The sequence below is a fragment of the Sycon ciliatum genome, chromosome 3 (genome assembly GCF_964019385.1).
Source record: "Sycon ciliatum chromosome 3, ocSycCili1.1, whole genome shotgun sequence".
NCBI classification, from domain to species: Eukaryota; Metazoa; Porifera; class Calcarea; order Leucosolenida; family Sycettidae; genus Sycon; species Sycon ciliatum.
Window position 1 is genome coordinate 43,401,345 of NC_088645.1, and position 20,742 is coordinate 43,422,086.

General features: G+C 49.6%; 1 protein-coding gene across 2 annotated transcripts in view; it reads left to right on the top strand.

Annotated features, from left to right (window-relative positions):
* Positions 1 to 20,105, top strand: part of LOC135812297 (uncharacterized) — a 158,842-nt gene extending 138,737 nt beyond the window's left edge. For both annotated transcript variants that reach the window (XM_065325673.1, XM_065325674.1), the window contains 2 exons: positions 15,893 to 16,006; positions 18,820 to 20,105. In XM_065325673.1, coding sequence (XP_065181745.1) covers positions 15,893 to 16,006; positions 18,820 to 19,731 — 1,026 coding nt within the window. In that variant the 3' untranslated portion in view covers positions 19,732 to 20,105. The remainder of the gene's footprint in view (positions 1 to 15,892; positions 16,007 to 18,819) is intronic.
* Positions 20,106 to 20,742: the final 637 nt, after the last annotated feature.

Sequence of the window (20,742 nt, forward strand, 5' to 3'; positions counted from 1 at the left end):
GTTTCTCGTTCCCACCCTCCCACTCCCATATTTATCCTCACATGCTTACTTTTATAAAGTAAACCGCAATAAACGGTGCCCGGCGGCTCTCCATTTCTCCATTGAATGCATCAGTGGGCTCTTGGCTCTTGCCAACCCTGCTATTACTTGCCGCCCCCCCCCCCCCCCCCGGGAAAATGCAATTCAATTTCGCCGGCCGCGCACCATCCACCCAAGCAATGTGTGTTCTTGTTTTATGTGTAAGTGTGTGTGTGTGTGTGTGTGTTTGTGTGTATGCATGTGTGTGTGTGTGTGTGTGTGTGTGTGTTTGTAGTTGTTGAGGTCGGTTGCACTTTTCTGGCCTCAAACCAAAATTGAAGGATAACTGTGTTTGCAGCCACGGCCGTCTGGTGTAGACTAGGCCATATTAGCTGCAGCACGTTCCAGTGGATTTGTGTTATGCTGGGACTAGGTACACAAACACTGGTTTTTGCTATTTCTTACGATTGCTGGTACAGAAATTTACTTGATCATATGTCTCTTCTCTTTATAGGCCAAAGCTACTACAGTTGCAAGCTCATCTGAATCCGCCTCAGATGGGATACTAAGTCAGAATTCAAAGACCAAGCCAACCGAAAAGGTATTGTCTTGTTTCATGTTGAGTCTCTCCATGTTCCTTTTGATTCTGTCTCCCCACTCCCTGGGAGATCCATGTGACCAGTTTTGGCAGTTTACAAGTATACGTACAACATCAGTAGAAGTAAAATTGTGTTTGTGTGTGTGTGTGTGTGTGTGTGTGTGTGTATGTGTGTGTGTGTGTGTGTGTGTGTGTGTGTGTGTTTGAAATCTATTATTCTCACGATGGCCTGTGGCCAATAAGAGAAAAGGAATTGCAGGCACGGGGATTGGCCGTTGTTGAGGTGAGGTTGGATGTGCTTGGAGATCCGGTCAGCAACTATCCTCTCTTGCACTATCGACGTCACCCTGAGCAGCGATATCGGTCGTTAGTTGGTGCCCATCTTGTGGATGGGGATGACTGTTGCGTCCCTCCACTCTTGCGGGATAGTGCAACGTTCGAAGGAGATGTTAAAAAGGGTTACTAGGGACGACGCAAGTGAACTGGTTGCCTCTTTCAGTAGGCGGGCTGGTACATGTGTGTTTGTTTGTATTTGTAGAGGTCGGTTGCACTTTTCTGGGCTCTGACCAAAATAGAAGGATAACTATGTTTGCAGCCACGGCCGTCTAGTGTAGACTAGGCCATATTAGCTGCAGCATGTCCCTGTGGATTTGTGTTATGCTGGAACTACAGTGCTGGCAACTGAAATCCGACCCCCTGAGCGGTGGGTTCACATTTTAGCGGCCTCTGTTTCGTAGCTTTACCATCCCGTGTATTATCTTTGCGATGTAAGCGCACCGCTCAGGGGGTCGTATTTCAGTTACCAGCACTGTTGGTACCCAAACACTGGTTTTCGCTATCTCTTACGAATGCTGGTACAGAAATTTACTTCATCATATGTCTCTGCTGTTTATAGGCCAAAGCTACTACAGTTGCAAGCTCATCTGAATCCGCCTCGGGTGGGACACCAAGTCAGAATTCAAAGACCAAGCCAACCGAAAAGGTATTGTCTTGTTTCATGTTGAGTCTCTCCATGTTCCTTTTGATTCTGTCTCCCCACTCCCTGGGAGACTTATTGGACTAGTTTTTTTCTGTTTACAAGTATCACAAGATAAGTAGAAGTAAAATTGTGTGTGTGTGTGTGTGTGTCGCATTAAAGCGCAGCGTTTATGCTCATTAACAGCTAGCATTATTGCAGCTCACCACCGTGGGTACACGCTGCCCCATGTCCTCGAATGCACATGGTGCTGCACAACTGCCCCTGCTGCCCCATGCCCTTGCATGCGCATGGTGCCGCACAACTGTCTCCGCCGCCCTTTGTCCTCGCAGGCGCGTGGGACCGCACACCTACCTCTACCGCCCCATGTCCTTGCGGGCGCATGGTGCCGCACAACTGTCTCTGCTACCCTGTGTCCTCACGCAGGCATGGCGCCGCACAACTGTCAGTGTTGCCACTCACATTTACCCCAGCGCACACAACGTGCCCATGACGTCAGGAACCATACTGATGTCCGGTTACCATGAAGCAAAAATGGCGACCCATTTTTCTTGCTCCCTTGCTGACAATCTCTTCTCAAAAACTGTTCATGGTGGTGACTGGTTGTCAGTTTATTTGTTTCTCGTTCCCACCCTCCCACTCCCATATTTATCCTCACATGCTTACTTTTATAAAGTAAACCCCAATAAACGGTGCCCGGCAGCTCTCCATTTCTCCATTGAGTGCATCAGTGGGCTCTTGGCTCTTGCCAACCCTGCTATTACTTGCCCCCCCCCCTCCCCGGGCAAATGCAATTCAATTTCGCCGGCCGCGCACCATCCACCCAAGCAATGTGTGTTCTTGTTTTATGTGTGTGTGTGTGTGTGTGTGTGTGTGTGTGTGTGTTTGTGTGTATGCATGTGTGTGTTTGTGTGTGTGTGTGTGTGTGTGTGTGTGTTTGTAGTTGTAGAGGTCGGTTGCACTTTTCTGGCCTCAAACCAAAATAGAAAGATAACTGTGTTTGCAGCCACGGCCGTCTGGTGTAGACTAGGCCATATTAGCTGCAGCATGTTCCAGTGGATTTGTGTTATGCTGGGACTAGGTACACAAACACTGGTTTTTGCTATTTCTTACGATTGCTGGTACAGAAATTCACTTGATCATATGTCTCTTCTCTTTATAGGCCAAAGCTACTACAGTTGCAAGCTCATCTGAATCCGCCTCAGATGGGATACTAAGTCAGAATTCAAAGACCAAGCCAACCGAAAAGGTATTGTCTTGTTTCATGTTGAGTTTCTCCATGTTCCTTTTGATTCTGTCTCCCCACTCCCTGGGAGACCCATGTGACCAGTTTTGGCAGTTTACAAGTATACGTACAACATCAGTAGAAGTAAAATTGTGTTTGTGTGTGTGTGTGTGTGTGTATGTGTGTGTGTGTGTGTGTGTGTGTGTGTGTATGTGTGTTTGAAATCTATTATTCTCACGATGGCCTGTGGCCAATAAAAGAAAAGGAATTGCAGGCACGGGGAATGGCCATTGTTCAGGAGAGGTTGGATGTGCTTGGAGATCCGGTCAGCAACTATCCTCTCTTGCACTATCGACGTCACGCTGAGCAGCGATATCGGTCGTTAATTGGAGGGCTCGGTTTTGCTGCCCATCTTGTGGATGGGGGTGACTGTTGCGTCCCTCCACTCTTGCGGAATAGTGCAACGTTCGAAGGAGATGTTAAAAAGGGTTACTAGGGACGACGCAAGTGAACTGGTTGCCTCTTTCAGTAGGCGGGCTGGTACATGTGTGTTTGTTTGTATTTGTAGAGGTCGGTTGCACTTTTCTGGGCTCTGACCAAAATAGAAGGATAACTATGTTTGCAGCCACGGCCGTCTAGTGTAGACTAGGCCATATTAGCTGCAGCATGTCCCAGTGGATTTGTGTTATGCTGGAACTACAGTGCTGGCAACTGAAATCCGACCCCCTGAGCGGTGGGTTCACATTCTAGCGGTCTCTGTTTCGTAGCTTTACCATCCCGTGTTGTATCTTTGCGATGTAAGCGCACCGCTCAGGGGGCTGTATTTCAGTTAACAGAACTGTTGGTACCCAAACACTGGTTTTCGCTATCTCTTACGAATGCTGGTACAGAAATTTACTTCATCATATGTCTCTGCTGTTTATAGGCCAAAGCTACTACAGTTGCAAGCTCATCTGAATCCGCCTCGGATGGGACACCAAGGCCGATTTCAAAGACGAAGTCAAAGAAAAAGGTATTGTCTTGTTTCATGTTGAGTCTCTCCATGTTCCTTTTGATTCTGTCTCTCCACTCCCTGGGAGACCCATGTGACCAGTTTTGTCAGTTTACAAGTATACGTACAACATCAGTAGAAGTTGTTTAGAAGAGTATCTCTTTGTCGTTGTTACTATAATCGAGTGGCACATTCGCACTACAATTCTACGAGTGCTAGTTTGAAATTACGTTATGAATTTGAGCAATTGTTACGTTGTACAGCAGGTACGAACAATTAATATTAACATACTCACCGGTTTTCGTTTCGGAGTCCCGCGCTGTGACTCAGCTAATTTCTATTTCGTTTGCCTTGTATTGTCTGACTAGGGGCGCTGTCACCCCGTCGGGTGCGAGCACCCTTGGACAGAAGCACTTCACTTCACGACAAGTGTTCATTTTCGTTTTCCTCTTCTGCTTCTGTTGCACAGTTTGAACTTTGAATGTGTGCTTTTTTCGTACTCTGCTCTCGATCGGGTCGATCTCCATAATTTTATCTTCCGTTGCCATGACTGGCATTAGTACGCGTTCTGTACTCACTCGCTGCTTGGCACGCTTGCAGCGCGTCTTTTTTCTGTTGCAACCCAGTGCCTGCGTGCACGGTACGGGATTTGCGATGCCACATCAGCGTTGGTGTGTCGTTGTGCTTTGTTGTTGTTTTGTTCTTGGCTGAGTGTGGTCGTTAAAACTGAGAAAGAACGGGTCGTTGACAAGGCGTGGTTTCGATGTGCATGCCCTCCTGTCAACTCCAAACTATTGGTAGCAGAGGATGGTTATCACGGAGCCATCATGGAGGTAAAACTAGAAGACCTCGCACGGAAAAAGCGAGAACTGAAAACGGATTTCACGAATACGAGGAGAAATTTGACAGTGGAGTCAACAAATGAGGTGCCGAACCAGGATGACGTAAAGACATGGAGAAGCCATTTGACGACAGTGTATGACGAGACCAAGAAGGTCATCATGGAGTACATGGAAGCGGTGGTGGATACTGACTTTAGGAGACATGCTGGTCTCCAGAAGCAGTACAAGCAGCTGGAAGGCCAGTATTCAGATGCCATGGAATTGGCCAGGAGTGTGCTCATCAGGAGCAGCAGAGCGAGCCTGGCAGCGTCGACCAGGCAGACTCCCAGTCCCAAGCAATCGCCACTGAGAGGGGCAACGCCTTTACTGGCGTCAGTGCGAGAGGAAAGCAGAGAAATTCTAGATCTGCGTGCGGCGCTCCAAGATGCACCGTTTCTTGGTCGCCAGGACGGTACGCGCGTTATGTTGCCCAGGGCTGCAGACTATGGAGAATGGGTGAAAGTAGAGCCGGACAGTCGTGTTGTAATGTTCAGTGGTCAGCGTGTGGGGGAACCTGCCGAACCCTTCCCGACCGTTGCCATGGCAACCGCGTCAGCACACGCGCCACCGCAAACGGATATGATCAACAGCAATGCATGCACCGCTTTATCTGCAGCAGCCGCAGAGTACCAGCCACGTAGTTCAGTGCTGCCAGCGTCATTTGCAACTATGACCACGGGCAGCAACGCTCCTGCTATAAATCAGGAACAAGGCTTCCTGATCCACGATCCTGCTGATCAAACACCTAGTATGATGTATGCAACGTATGGCAACAATAGTGCTAGGCCGCAGCAGGCATACATGTACCAACAACAACAACAGCAACCGCAGTGGAGTGCGAGCAATAGTGCAGTCGTGTACAACTCACCTGTGTCTACTGGACCGTCGCACACCATCTCTGCCGGAGCGTCACAGTACGGTGCGAGACCCAGCGCTGGCATGCAAACACCCCAGACCGCAGTATTCGCCCCAGTTCCGACATATGTCGGCGGCACCGCAGCTCGACCTGCGCCACGGACTGCTCCAGCGGCAGCTGCACAGATCAACATCGCCAGCAAGTTGAAGCGGATCGAGATTGCCGTGTTCACCGGAGAGAAGCGAAAATACGAGCGCTGGAAATCCGCTTTCAGCGTTTGTGTGGACCAGCAGCCGCTCTCCGCTGAATTCAAGCTGCTGCAGCTCCGACAGTACGTGGCGGGTGAGGCACTGGATGCCATCGAGAGTCTCGGCTACTCGGCAGCAGCATACGATGCTGCTCTGCGGCGGCTGGAGCGACGCTTTGGTGGGAGTCGCCGGCGCCTTGCGGTTAGGATGGAAGAGCTGGAACGATCTCCACCTATTCGATCCGGTAGAGCCCAGGACCTGGAGCGCTTTACCGATGTGCTCGACATGGCAGTGGTGACGTTAAAGGATGCCGGTATGCACACCGAGCTAGGTACCGGCATTCTCTACCAGCGGATCCAGCAGAAGCTGCCGGTGAACTTGTTGGCCCAGTATCGCCGCTGGATAGTACACCACCAAAAGGACGAATCGGTCGAGGTGCTGCTGGAGTGGCTGAATGCCGAGGCAGAAGTTCTTGCTGCCGCCACGGAAACTATCGAAGGCATCAGCCAGCAGCATCACATCAGAAGCCAATTGTCAACCAGCGGGGCAAGTCGAAATCAGCCGACTCGGACGGCAACTGCTCACGACGCTGTGCAACCGCGCACGACCACGTTCGTGACAGCTACAAACACCGCTGGCAACGTGCCGACCGCAAGGTCCACATGCCAATGCTGCAATGGTGGCGAGCACCCGATCTGGCGCTGCCCAGAGTTTGAGAAACAAACTGTAAGCCAGCGCTGGGCAGCAGCGAAGCGAAGCAAGTCATGCTATAGATGCCTTGCGACTGGGCACAGCGGCAAGGACTGCCCACTGGACCGGGAATGCGGTATCAACGGGTGCACGCAGCATCACCATCGCCTGCTGCACAGTGAGCCCCGTCAACCGCCTCCAGCGTCGTCAACCCACGCCTCCGGAGAGACTGGAGCCATGCAGCCGGAGAACTTCAGTGCTGTCTCCCTCGGAAACAGCACGAAGGGAGAGGAGAATAGAGTACGGACGGTGACGTCGATTCGGACAGTTCCCGTTCAGCTATCCAACGGCAAGCGGTCGCTAATTGTTAACGCGCTGCTGGACGACGCCAGCACGCGCTCGTACATAGCGAGCAATGTTACGGCAGAACTCGGCCTGGTTGGATCAAGCATGTCGCTGACCATCAGCAAGCTGAATGGACAGCAAGAGACCATTCACACTGTCCCAGTATCGTGCACTCTGCGAAGTGTTGACGGAGCCACGTCGACGACTCTCCATGCGTGCACAATCGAGCAGCCAACAGGCAACGTGGAAGTTGTAGACTGGCACCACCTGGGAAAGCAGTACGCACATCTAGCCAACGTTGAGTTTCCGCCGCTACCGTCGAAACGCCACATTGACGTGCTTATCGGTGCCGACTATCCGGAGCTTCACATGGCGTATGAAGAGCGCTCGGGTAACAGCCATGAGCCCGTGGCGCGTCGGACGGCATTAGGTTGGACCTGCATCGGCCCAGTCAACCAACCAACGGATCAGTCCATCGAGCTGACTGCGGTGACCGTCGACCAATGCCACAGCGAGCTGAATCGTCTAGAGCCAAGCCGCTACTCCGACTGGGTACGAATGTGCCGTGTTCATGCTTGGTGTGTGCGATTCGCTACGAATTGCTCAGTACCACCCGCACAACGAGAGTTTGATGAATTATCGCCACAAGCGTTCCGAGACTCTGAGGAGTTCTACATCAAGCGAGCGCAGCAACAGTCGCTACCAGAGTATGCTGCAGTTAAGGCAGGCAAGCCGATCCCTGCAACCAGCAAGCTGGTCTCGCTCAAGCCAATGATTGACGACGCTGGCCTTCTACGCATCGGAGGTCGACTACAGCATGCAGACTTCTTGACTGCAGAACAACGCAATCCGATCGTCCTACCACGAGGGGATCATGTGACACAGCTGATTGTCAAGGCATGCCACGAACGAGGATATCCCGCGTTCGGTGTCAGCCATACGCTAGCCGAACTCTCGTCGCGCTACTGGATCGTCGCTGGCCGCGAAGAGGTGCGAGCTTGGGAAGCCAAGTGTGCGAGGTGCGCCCGGAACCGTACGAAGCCGGCAATGCAGGTGATGGCGCCACTACCTAAGGTCCGAGTCAGCCTGCCGCTACGCGCATTCGGCCGAGTCTCCGTAGACTACGCTGGACCGTTTATGACGAAGCAGGGTCGCGGCAAGACACAACACAAGCGGTACCTGTGCTTGTTCACCTGCTTGCAGACGAGAGCAGTGCATCTCGAGCTGTCATACGCGTTGACAACGGACTCGTTCCTGCAGGCGTACGTACGCTTCACCAATCGACGGGGAGTACCGATCGACGTCATCTCCGACAATGGCACGAATTTCGTCGGCGCCACCAATGAGCTTGCTCAGCTAGTCAAGCAGCTTGATGCAGAGGCGATTCAGCGGCAGACAGCGGATCAGCAGACTAGCTGGCGTTTCAACCCTCCAGCAGCACCACATTTCGGCGGAGTGCATGAGGCGTTAGTGAAATCGGCAAAGCGTGCTATCTCGGCGATTCTGAAGAACGCGGAGGTCACAGACGAGGAGCTATTGTCTGCTATCGTCGGCGCGGAGGCGCTCATGAACTCACGGCCACTGTCCTACGTGTCGGCAGATGGTCGTGACCCAACTCCGCTAACGCCCAATCATTTCATGTATGGCCAAATCGGTACTCGGTTCGCACCTGCAGGAGTGGACGAGAGCAAGTTCAACCCTCGGCAACGCTGGCGTGTAGTGTAAGAACTCGTGCTGCACTTTTGGCGGAGATGGATGCAGGAAGTCGTGCCAGAGCTGAACCGGCGACTCAAGTGGAGGACGGCCGAGACAGACCTCAAGGTCGACGACATCGTTCTAGTGACATCCCAAGACAACCCACGGGGCACTTGGCCAATGGGTCGCGTCACCGAAGTGCACCCTGGTCCAGACGGACACGTGCGAGTTGTGAAGGTCAAGGTGGGCGAAAAGACCTACACCCGCCCAATCGTGCGTCTTTGTAAGCTGTTCTGTGAGTAGCTCCTTGTTTGCCTATTTCAGAACAATAATCAATTTCGAATTTTTTGGTCACTGTGAATTTCGGCACAGTGAGAAGGGAGAGAAATGTTTAGAAGAGTATCTCTTTGTCGTTGTTACTATAATCGAGTGGCACATTCGCACTACAATTCTACGAGTGCTAGTTTGAAATTACGTTATGAATTTGAGCAATTGTTACGTTGTACAGCAGGTACGAACAATTAATATTAACATACTCACCGGTTTTCGTTTCGGAGTCCCGCGCTGTGACTCAGCTAATTTCTATTTCGTTTGCCTTGTATTGTCTGACTAGGGGCGCTGTCACCCCGTCGGGTGCGAGCACCCTTGGACAGAAGCACTTCACTTCACGACAAGTGTTCATTTTCGTTTTCCTCTTCTGCTTCTGTTGCACAGTTTGAACTTTGAATGTGTGCTTTTTTCGTACTCTGCTCTCGATCGGGTCGATCTCCATAATTTTATCTTCCGTTGCCATGACTGGCATTAGTACGCGTTCTGTACTCACTCGCTGCTTGGCACGCTTGCAGCGCGTCTTTTTTCTGTTGCAACCCAGTGCCTGCGTGCACGGTACGGGATTTGCGATGCCACATCAGCGTTGGTGTGTCGTTGTGCTTTGTTGTTGTTTTGTTCTTGGCTGAGTGTGGTCGTTAAAACTGAGAAAGAACGGGTCGTTGACAAGGCGTGGTTTCGATGTGCATGCCCTCCTGTCAACTCCAAACTAGAAGTAAAATTGTGTTTGTGTGTGTGTGTGTATGTGTGTGTGTGTGTGTTTGTGTGTGTGTGTGTGTGTGTGTGTGTGTGTGTGTGTTTGAAATCTATTATTCTCACGATGGCCTGTGGCCAATAAGAGAAAAGGAATTGCAGGCACGGGGATTGGCCGTTGTTGAGGTGAGGTTGGATGTGCTTGGAGATCCGGTCAGCAACTATCCTCTCTTGCACTATCGACGTCACCCTGAGCAGCGATATCGGTCGTTAGTTGGAGGGCTCAGTTTTGCTGCCCATCTTGTGGATGGGGGTGACTGTTGCGTCCCTCCACTCTTGCGGAATAGTGCAACGTTCGAAGGAGATGTTAAAAAGGGTTACTAGGGACGACGCAAGTGAATTGGTTGCCTCTTTCAGTAGGCGGGCTGGTACATGTGTGTTTGTTTGTATTTGTAGAGGTCGGTTGCACTTTTCTGGGCTCTGACCAAAAAAGAAGGATAACTATGTTTGCAGCCACGGCCGTCTAGTGTAGACTAGGCCATATTAGCTGCAGCATGTCCCTGTGGATTTGTGTTATGCTGGAACTACAGTGCTGGCAACTGAAATCCGACCCCCTGAGCGGTGGGTTCACATTTTAGCGGCCTCTGTTTCGTAGCTTTACCATCCCGTGTTGTATCTTTGCGATGTAAGCGCAGCGCTCAGGGGGTCGTATTTCAGTTACCAGCACTGTTGGTACCCAAACACTGGTTTTTGCTATCTCTTACGAATGCTGGTACAGAAATTTACTTCATCATATGTCTCTGCTGTTTATAGGCCAAAGCTACTACAGTTGCAAGCTCATCTGAATCCGCCTCGGATGGGACACCAAGGCCGATTTCAAAGACCAAGCCAACCGAAAAGGTATTGTCTTGTTTCATGTTGAGTCTCCATGTTCCTTTTGATTCTGTCTCCCCACTCCCTGGGAGACCCATGAGACTAGTTTTTTTCTGTTTACAAGTATCCGGACAAGATAAGTAGAAGTAAAATTGTGTGTGTGTGTGTGTCGCATTAAAGCGCAGCGTTTATGCTCATTAACAGCTAGCATTATTGCAGCTCACCACCGTGGGTACGCGCTGCCCCATGTCCTCGAATGCACATGGTGCCGCACAACTGCCCCTGCTGCCCCATGCCCTTGCATGCGCATGGTGCCGCACAACTGTCTCCGCCGCCCTTTGTCCTCGCAGGCGCGTTGGACCGCACACCTACCTCTGCCGCCCCATGTCCTTGCGGGCGCATGGTGCCGCACAACTGTCTCTGCTGCCCTGTGTCCTCACGCAGGCATGGCGCCGCACAAATGTCAGTGTTGCCACTCACATTTACCCCAGCGCACACAACGTGCCCATGACGTCAGGAACCATACTGATGTCCGGTTACCATGAAGCAAAAATGGCGACCCATTTTTCTTGCTCCCTTGCTGACAATCTCTTCTCAAGAACTGTTCATGGTGGTGACTGGTTGTCAGTTTATTTGTTTCTCGTTCCCACCCTCCCACTCCCATATTTATCCTCACATGCTTACTTTTATAAAGTAAACCCCAATAAACGGTGCCCGGCGGCTCTCCATTTCTCCATTGAAGGCATCAGTGGGCTCTTGGCTCTTGCCAACCCTGCCATTACTTGCCCCCCCCCCCCCCCCCCCCCGGGCAAATGCATTTCAATTTCGCCGGCCGCGCACCATCTACCCAAGCAATGTGTGTTATTGTTAATGTGTGTGTGTGTGTGTTTGTGTGTGTGTGCATGTGTGTGTGTGTATGTGTGTGTGTGTGTTTGTGTGTGTGTGCATGTGTGTGTGTGTGTGTGTTTGTAGTTGTAGAGGTCGGTTGCACTTTTCTGGCCTCTAACCAAAATAGAAGGATAACTGTGTTTGCAGCCACGGCCGTCTGGTGTAGACTAGGCCATATTAGCTGCAGCATGTTCCAGTGGATTTGTGTTATGCTGGGACTAGGTACACAAACACTGGTTTTCGCTATCTCTTACGATTGCTGGTACAGAAATTTACTTGATCATATGTCTCTGCTGTTTATAGGCCAAAGCTACCACAGTTGCAAGCTCATCTGAATCCGCCTCGGGTGGGACACCAAGTCAGAATTCAAAGAAGAAGTCAAAGAAAAAGGTATTGTCTTGCTTAGTTTTAGGTGTCTATGTTCCTATTGATTCTCGTTCTCTTCTCCCACAGAGACCCATGTGACCACCAGTGTTGGCAGTTATCACGTATACATACAAGTATCAGTTTAAGGATGGCAATAAACAGAATCAGCTGAAACATCATGTCACGAAAGTTTTATTGAGTAGAAGTAGAAGTAAAATTGAGTGTGTGTGTGCATGTTTGTATGTGTGTGTGTGTGTGTTTGTGTGTGTGTATGTGTGTGTATGTGTGTGTGTCCCTTTTCCTCATCCTCTTACTGAGGTGTTGTGAGCCCATAGGTGGGATCATTTTCAAGTCCACCCAGAGTTTTGGGGATTTCAGGGGGTGTCGGCCGTTGGACGGTTCAATAGCCAATTGAGTCATCCTTCCAAGATTCCTTTTGAGTCTCTCTCCCCTCTGCCGGGGAGACCCACGTGACCAGTTTTGGCAGTGAGCAACAAGTACAAAAAAGTACAAGTGTGTGTATGTGTGTGTGTATATATAATATACAGTGAAGTCGCGGATAAAAGCCGTGTTTGCATACAAGCACATCGCGGTTATAGGCCATTCACACGACGTGCAAACATTTGCACGCGTGTGATCAAGATAACACTGGCAAACCGTGATTCAGTTCACACGGTGCTGGGCAAACTTTGCAACCGTCAATGTATCCATAGTGACCCCCTGAAAATGCCGGGAAATGTTAAATTTTGAATTTTCCTTTGTTCAAGCACTGCATTTGCAGTACGCACTTTCAACAACTGACACTTTTCATGGCGTGCAAAGTTAATCGCGAGCAAAGGTGCCTCGGCCAAGAGCAAAAATCAGTTGCACGCGTGTGTCCAAGTTTATCGTATCCGAGTAAATATCCTTGGAAACGGTACGATAAAAGGAAGTTTTCCCGTCGTGTGAATGGCCTCTAAGAAGCCTGAAAATCAAACGGGTCAAATGCATATTAGCCTGTCGCACGTAGAAGCCTGGCTGATGTGCAAGCGCGGATCGGGTAGGTCAACAGTGCATGCGCTATGTACGGTGCATAGTAAAACTGCCGCCATACCGGTGGTCAGTGGTAGATCTACACGTGTCGCGTGTAGAAGCGTGCATACAAGCCTGGCAAAAATATCAGTGGTGCATATAAGCATGGTTTGCATACAAGCCTGGTTTGCATTAAGGGGGCAGCCTGACCATAAATTTCATATGGCATTCAATAGACCAATCCCAAAAAGATTGTCTGGGTTCGAAAGGGGGCATGTCAACTGAGAGTACACTGTACAACACATACAAGGCACTACCTGATCAGCATGCGGCACAGGACGTGTGTGATAGTTCGCGTGTGAATGCGAGGGTAAGTACACGGTTTTCTCGTTAGTTGCATGCAAGAGAGACGATGCGACAGAAAGCAAAGCCCTTTGTAGTTTTCTCTCTCGTACTGGTAATGGTCTGCTGTTGGAGTGGAATTGCTAAGACATAATCCTTGTTTCGCTCTTCTGTGTAGTGTGAAGAGGTCAACGAACATGTAGAGCTCACTTTGATGAAGTAGGCAAGGCTGTGAGCGCTGTGGCTCAAAGCGATAGGCCCTAAATCTTATGAGATATTTCGAGTGCTATTGTTTGTTGCGAGCGCTTCGTCTTCGATGAGTCCTGCCTCTTTCCTGGCAGCTGCCCTCCTATAGGATCAACCACGAAGTAACTGTACTCATCTGCAGCCGATCAATGTTATATTGCACAAGAATATATCGTTTTCGCCAAGCCAGTGCCCCGCCAAAGACCATCGCCGCGTCACACTGTCGGAACGAGTTCATGATGAGAAACATCATTCGCGCGAGCGTGATGAAGAACTATTTCGAAAGACAACATAGTCTTTACCCCCGGTACGACAACTATGTGCACGTCCTGCAAGGGGAGAATGTCACCAGCGACATCAACGAAGACGACGGCAGTATTTCGGAAACCTGGAGTCAGCGGAGGTCGTCAAGCTCCTCCGCGACCCGGTACATGTACAGTATAGGTGACATGTCGACACGAGCGTGCGGAAACACAGCATACACTGTAGTAATGTTGCGAGAGTTTGCGGAAGGAGTCCAAGTCGGGAAATCCATCAGCTCCAAAAGCTACCTGTAGGTGGGCGATGAGACTCCAGCTTCAGACTACAACAGTCAGGACTTGTAAATAGTTGAACTTTGTGAAGCAGCAGATCGAGAAGTTAGCTGAAATCGTAGCGGTTGCAGTATGTCGGCGCTATGTAGCTTGCATTTTTTACGGAGAGTCGATAGCCACGCGAATGTTTCTCTCCTCACCGAGAGCTATCAGGCCTCCAAACTCCGTCAGGGTCTGCCTAAGGTACCGAAGGTCCTTTGACTAGCTGCTGGCAGGACTCCATCAAATCCTTTAGCTTCAGCTCAGCGAGCAAAAGTCTCTCTCTCCTCCGCCATGAGCTGACACACACAAACTGAATACAAAACGATGCACTTCACACGTGCTGGCTTGCACGCGTGCCCCCTTTCACGAACCCAGACAATCTTTTCGGGATTGGTCTATTGATCGTAACTTTGGTGTTTCTCGAAGGATTTGAGTGAAATTTTGACCACACACTCCTGCCACTATGCTGGCCCTCTGGACATGATTTACAAGTTCTTGCGTCTCACTGACAGGCTTTCCAGGCCGGAAAAACTCAAATTTCCGGCATAGTGCCACGGTGTGCGAGCCACCCATGAGCCAAACAAATGCATTTACAATTTTTTCACATTTTCGTGCCCATTCTGTCCGTGCGCGGGACCCAAACCTATAACAAGTCCAGAAGCAGCCATGGGTGGTGGGGTAGGGCCCCTCAACGTGGCCCTGGAATCTGTCACAACGGAACGAGTGGGCGTTCTCTCACAGACTCCCACAGACCCAAGTCAATTTTTGAATTTTTTTAGGTTTAGCACGTGCTACGAGGTCGTACCTTTGTACAACATCCAGTGCTGGGACGTCCACAGCAAGCCATTTCCACAGCGCTGCACACCAAATCCAGGATACCCTCAGAAACCGTCAAAGACTACCACTCACATTCCGCTACTGCCTAGTACTGAATCCTACCTGACTTCTTGACACGACTCAAACTTGCCAAAGTCACTAAATCAACGTCAACTACAATAATCAAGCCATATATCTGCAACGTCACGAGGGTGCTGGCAAAAGTCCTGCTGCACGTGGCTTAAAAACGTGATTTTTTGGACTTGGAGCAAAATTCTGCACACTTTCGCGTGTTTCCATGATACGACAAGTTGCGCACGGTCTGCTCACATTCAAATACAGTGCTGCCAGCAAATGACAGCGTGCAACAAAAAAATCTTTCCTTGCAAGGGCACATTTTAGGCCATAACTCTTGAACGGCTGGTCAGATCGGGACACAATTTTCAGAGAATTTGCAGCTATTCAAGCTCTTTGAACTGACGTAGCACTCAATATGAATTTACAAATTCGATTTTTCAGCGAATTTTGGGTAGTATACCACCTTAAAGCCTGATGCAGAAAGCGGCTTATATGCTTATAAGCCCGGCTTAAATCCGCGACTTTACGGTATGTGTGTGTGTGTGTCTGTCTGTCTGTCTGTGTGTGTGTGTGTGTGTGTGTGTGTGTGTGTGTGTGTGTGTGTGTGTGTCGGTCTGTCTGTCTGTGTGTGTGTGCTTGTATTTGTAGTTGTAGTTGTAAAGGTCAGTGGCCCCCTTTCTGGTCTCTAACCGAAATGGAAGGATAACTGTGTTTGCAGCCATGGCCGTCTGGTGTAGACTAGGCCATATTTGCTGCAGCATGTTCTAGTGTATTTGTGCTATGCTGGGACTAGGTACACAGACACGGGTTTTCGCTATCTCTTACGAATGCTGGTACAGAAATTTACTTGATCATAATATGATTAATACGGGCACAAACGTTTCCCGGTTTGCAGTATTTCCCTCTCCGTGGACGCTTCCAAAATTCCCATTCTCATGTGGCAAGGAATTATTACACTGCCTGGTCACATGCTGTAGGATGTCCTGCTGTTTTCACACTGTCTGTAACTAAGTTATACTTGGGGGACAACGAAAGGTTAGCGTTGCCAGTTGATTTACTACGGCTCTTTGGAACGGCACTCCATAGGAATTGGTTTTCGCTGTCAATCAGCAGTACCAACCATTGGCATGATCGTGTATCTCCGCTGCTTTTAGGCTAAAGATACAGCAGCTGCTAACACAACTGAATCATCCGTTGCTAGAGGATATCATGTCTTACCTGCTATGCCAACACCAACACAGATTGCAAACATCAAGAAGCGCAGAAAGGTAGGATTGGATGAGTCTATTTTGTTTTCACTTTTACGGGAGTAGCGATTTTGGAAACGCTGTGTCATGTCTGGTGAGTCAGCACCTTGGCCGGATACGACACGCTTGCACATTTCCTCTTTTTGTCCCAGCGTACAGAAACCCTACGCCCTCAACAACAGATTGAAGACCCACATCATTGTTTTCTCGCATCACCCGAATAGACAGATGGCCTTCCTGTACGCAATACATCCAGAGTCCGGAGTTCATTGCATTTTTTTAATATGATGGATTTCATATCACGATCAGTCACCACCGCCACACCAATGTCGTTGATGCTGCAAATTCTATTGAATTGGCTGCAGTGGAGCATCCGTGTTCTAAAAATGATGGATTTCACATACAAAATGAAGTGGCTGGTGTACCCTAAAACCATTTCACCAGTTGTAGTCTTTGGGGTGCTGAGTCGAATGGCCCATGTGTTGTAGTCTTTTGGACGCTGAGTCGACTGGTTGTGGTCCAAAAAGGCTGCGATGCAACATCCGGCCCTTATTCCCAATCTAACACGGTTGAGTAAGCGGTCAAGTGCTCATGCGTACACCAGTCGCCTGGTCACCGTACCTGCAGGCTACAACTAACTTTCACACCAAGGTTCAACTCAAAGATTCAGAGGTGCAACTCGAGTGACAGGAACGTCCCCAAACAGGCTGTAAGTTGCCATGGAGACCAGGTAACTGGTATACGCATAAGCACGTGACCGCTTACTCACCCGTGTTCGATTGGAAATAAGGGCTCAAATCTGCATCACAGCCTTTCCGGGCCAAAACCAGTCAACTCAGCATCCGAAAGACCACAACATATGGGCCAATCGCGGTCATCCATGCTTTTATAAGAATGAAATGGCGCTTTTAGCGACATTTTGCATAGAAATCCCCATCTAGTAGGGCGCAGTCACCCGGTTTGGGTGGACGTGGCGAGTTGGATTGGGAATAAAGGAGGAAGAGAGCATCTCGGCATCCTCAGTCGGACCAAGACCATTCGACTCAGCACCCCGAAGACTACCGTACTGGCAATATATGTTGCCGCAGTGAGGCCATGAAGCGTTACATTGGCACATATTTGCCGCACGCAGGGCGTTACATGCAAAGTCGCACAGGAGCCGTTACACAGGTTTCTATATTGCCGCAGTCCTTTTTTTGCTATTGCAGGACTTCCTGCTGCGCCCAGTTTTGAACTTTTCACCACGCGGTACACGTGCTTTCACAGTTTTCAGCCTTTTTTGCAATGAAAAGATCGCCGCACCCCGCCGGACGCGCGTTACGAACTCAACGAAAATTTGTCGCACTAGCCTGGTCGCGCGTTACGCCGCACCCCCTGCGTTACGCGTTACGCGGCAACATATATTGCCAGTACGGTATATTAACTGGTGGAAACTTGATTTTAGGGTATACTTCACCTTTTAAGGTGTAAGGGAGCATCTCATAAGTTCGCATCTTTTTTCTCAACGTAATGCATTTCGAAACGGGGGTAGGGGGGTAACGCCCTTTTCGAATAGAAAAATGAGTTTCAGAAAAATGACAGTTCGCACATTTTCTGGATTTGTACATACTGTGCATGCAGTGCATGTGCTAGATCGCTTCAGCAAATGAGCGTGTTTAGGTGTAGATCTACATCTATGTGCCTGTGTTTGGAGATCAGCCTTGCATTGCATGCATACAGGCTACTCACAGGTGTCAAGTGTCACATCACTAGCATCATCAAACTGTGTAGACTACCTGGCCAGCTTTTACAGTACACAGTGGTTGTGGAGGAACTCTGTTTATGTGCGTGTACATGTCATTCATTGTTCTTGTACTCAGTACTAGATGCAGTACTGTATGCCATTCACTTTGACATTCATGTGCATACCATGGGCATACAAGTCATGTGCATGGACATGCATGGCATGGACATGCACACTATTAGGTCCACACGGAAAATGTGCGATAAGACTTTCAAATAGAGGGGGGAGGTAGGGGGGTAAAGTCTATTCGAAATGCGTTACGTTTACAAAAAAAGTGCGAACTTATGAGATGCTCCCTAACGTATTTGGGCCATGACCAGACAGCGGCATTTACTAACGGGGCTTTCAAGAGTGGGCCTAGACATTTGGTGTTGGGGTGAAAGTTGATGCACATGTGTAGTCGACCTCATGTGATAAGGCAACACTGCCTGTTTGTTATTCGACGCTAAATAAACCAATCCAAATGTGTGTGTATGTGCATGTGTGTGTGTATGTGTGTGTGAGTGTGTGTGTAAGTGTGTGTGTGTGTGTAAGTGTGTGTGTGTGTGTGTGTGCGTGTGCGTGTGCACGCACGTGTATATGTGTGCGTGTGTGTGTGTGTGTGTGTGTGTGTGTGTGTGTGTGTGTGTGTGTGTGTGTGTGTGTGTGTGTGAACTCTCGTTGGCCGCTAGCCTGCGGAGCGTGCTGCGTACCGTATTCAACGACCTACCCCATGTCTGTCGGCCCCTCATATGAGGGGACATGTGACCGTTTTACGGCAATGTTCAGGACAGGGGACAGGACAGGTGTGAGCAATGAGCATGCATGCATGCGTGTGTGCACGTGTATGTGTGTGTGTATGTGTGTGTGTGTGTTTGTGTGAGCATGCATGCATGCGTGTGTGTGTGTGTGTGTGTGTGTGTGTGTGTGTGTGTGTGTGTGTGTGTGTGTGTGTGTGTGTGTGTGTGTGTGTGTGCATGTGTTTGTGTGCTTGTGTGAATGTGTGTGTGTCGGTTGATGTCTGTTTTGTGCCTGTGTGTTATCCGGTATGCGATTTTCTGTTGTTACGCAGTGGATCAAGTCAGAAGTACAGCAGCATGGAGAACATGCCATGCTTGCCACGTACAGTGACAAACTGGTTGCTGTGTGGTCTGATGGTGTGAGCATCACCAAGATCTTGGAGACATCAGACCTGCAGACATGGCACAATATTGACCTACCAAGTGTATACAGTAAGCTGCAATGCCCATCACTGGCATCCCATGGTGGTATGCTGTACATGCACTGTGTAACGCAGACCAAGACATGGTTTGGCACCCCCAGGATTGTGCGGTCTATCCTGCAGTACTGTGACACACCAGATACCGTAGATGGCAGCCGGGGTGGTGGTGGTGGTGGTGGTCGGTGGACCAAACTTACGGATGTCCCGTCGCACTGTAACCATGACTGGTGTACTCTACATGTATGTGCTGATGCTATTTCTGTATATGGTGGCAAGCATTATGGAACATTTCACAATCATGTTAGTACCTATTCTGTAGCTAGCAAGCAGTGGAGCTCTTCTTCACCATCCAATACTAGCCTAGTATTACCTTCATTGCCACTACCATGCAGCGTTGCATCACTTGTCACATTCCCTGATTCACTGTACTTAGTTGGTGGTACTACTGGTTGTTTTTTCAAACACCATGATGGTAGGTGGGTGTCCACCAGTCCACCTGATGGTGTTAAGCTGGAGTTTAGTGCAGCGTGCGCACTGTCTGACCATAGCATGGTTATTTGCCCCTACAGTCCTTCTGCTGAGTGTGTTGTATATGATATTTCATCTGCTCAGGTCTATCCACTACCAGCTATGCCAGAGTACAGTTATTCAATTTATTACACTCCATCTCTCACACTGTTTGGCAGTACACTGGTACTCAGTGTAGGTGGAGATGACAATGACAAACTTGGTTCTCTATACACACAGGATATGAGTGTGTGAGTGTAGTAGGTTACTAACTACAGTCAATCACTGATGATAACTACAGTATGCAAACTGTACTGCTTTTCACTTTCTTTCTATTATCAGAAAGTTGATAATCTTTGTTTTCAGATCTCTCTGTCAAACTATTTTTTTCAACCAAAATCACTATCTAGCCTATCTAACCACTGTCTCTGCTCCACCTTGTCCCCTGGTACTGTCCCCGGGTACTGTCCCCCTGGTACTGTCCCCTGGTACTGTCCCCCTGGTACTGTCCCCCGGTACTTATTTTTCTCACCCCACACCCTCTACTCTGTTATCGGCCCTCTTAAGAGTTGTGTTCATCACTGTTGAGGCTTCCGATGGAAAATAAAAGAATACTACTACTGCTACTACTACTGTCCCCTGGTACTGTCCCCGGGTACTGTCCCCGGGTACTGTCCCCTGGTACTGTCCCCTGGTACTGTCCACGGGTACTGTCCCCTGGTACTGTCCCCTGGTACTGTCCCCGGGTACTGTCTCCTGGTACTGTCCCCTGGTACTGCCCACGGGTACTGTCCCCTGGTACTGTCCCCGGGTGCTGTCCCCTGGTACTGTCCCCTGGTACTGTCCCCGGGTACTGATAGAGGAGACAGGCTAGATACATGTATGTAGATAATCTGTACCGGTATGTGTGTGTGTTGTGCTGTGTTTATTCTAATTCGCAAACCAAACGGGCAGATCTGCCCGATGAAAAGGTGGCGAATGCAGATAGAAAGCACTAGTTAATGAAATTGGGGAGGGATTTAATAAGGATAGAGGTGGAGAGAAACTAAGCCAGAAGATCATCAAACAGGACGTCTGGTACTCTAGGTACTAAGGGTGTGCGGGATCATGCTGGCGCGGAACTGGCGGAGCGTGGAGATGGCACGTATATCGCTGGGTAAGGTGTTGCACAGCTGGGCGCCCCGGAACGCGAGGCAACTATTGCCGAACCTGGTGCAAACTGGCGGGTGACGCAGACCCATGGTGGAGTGCAACCTAGTTGGGCCA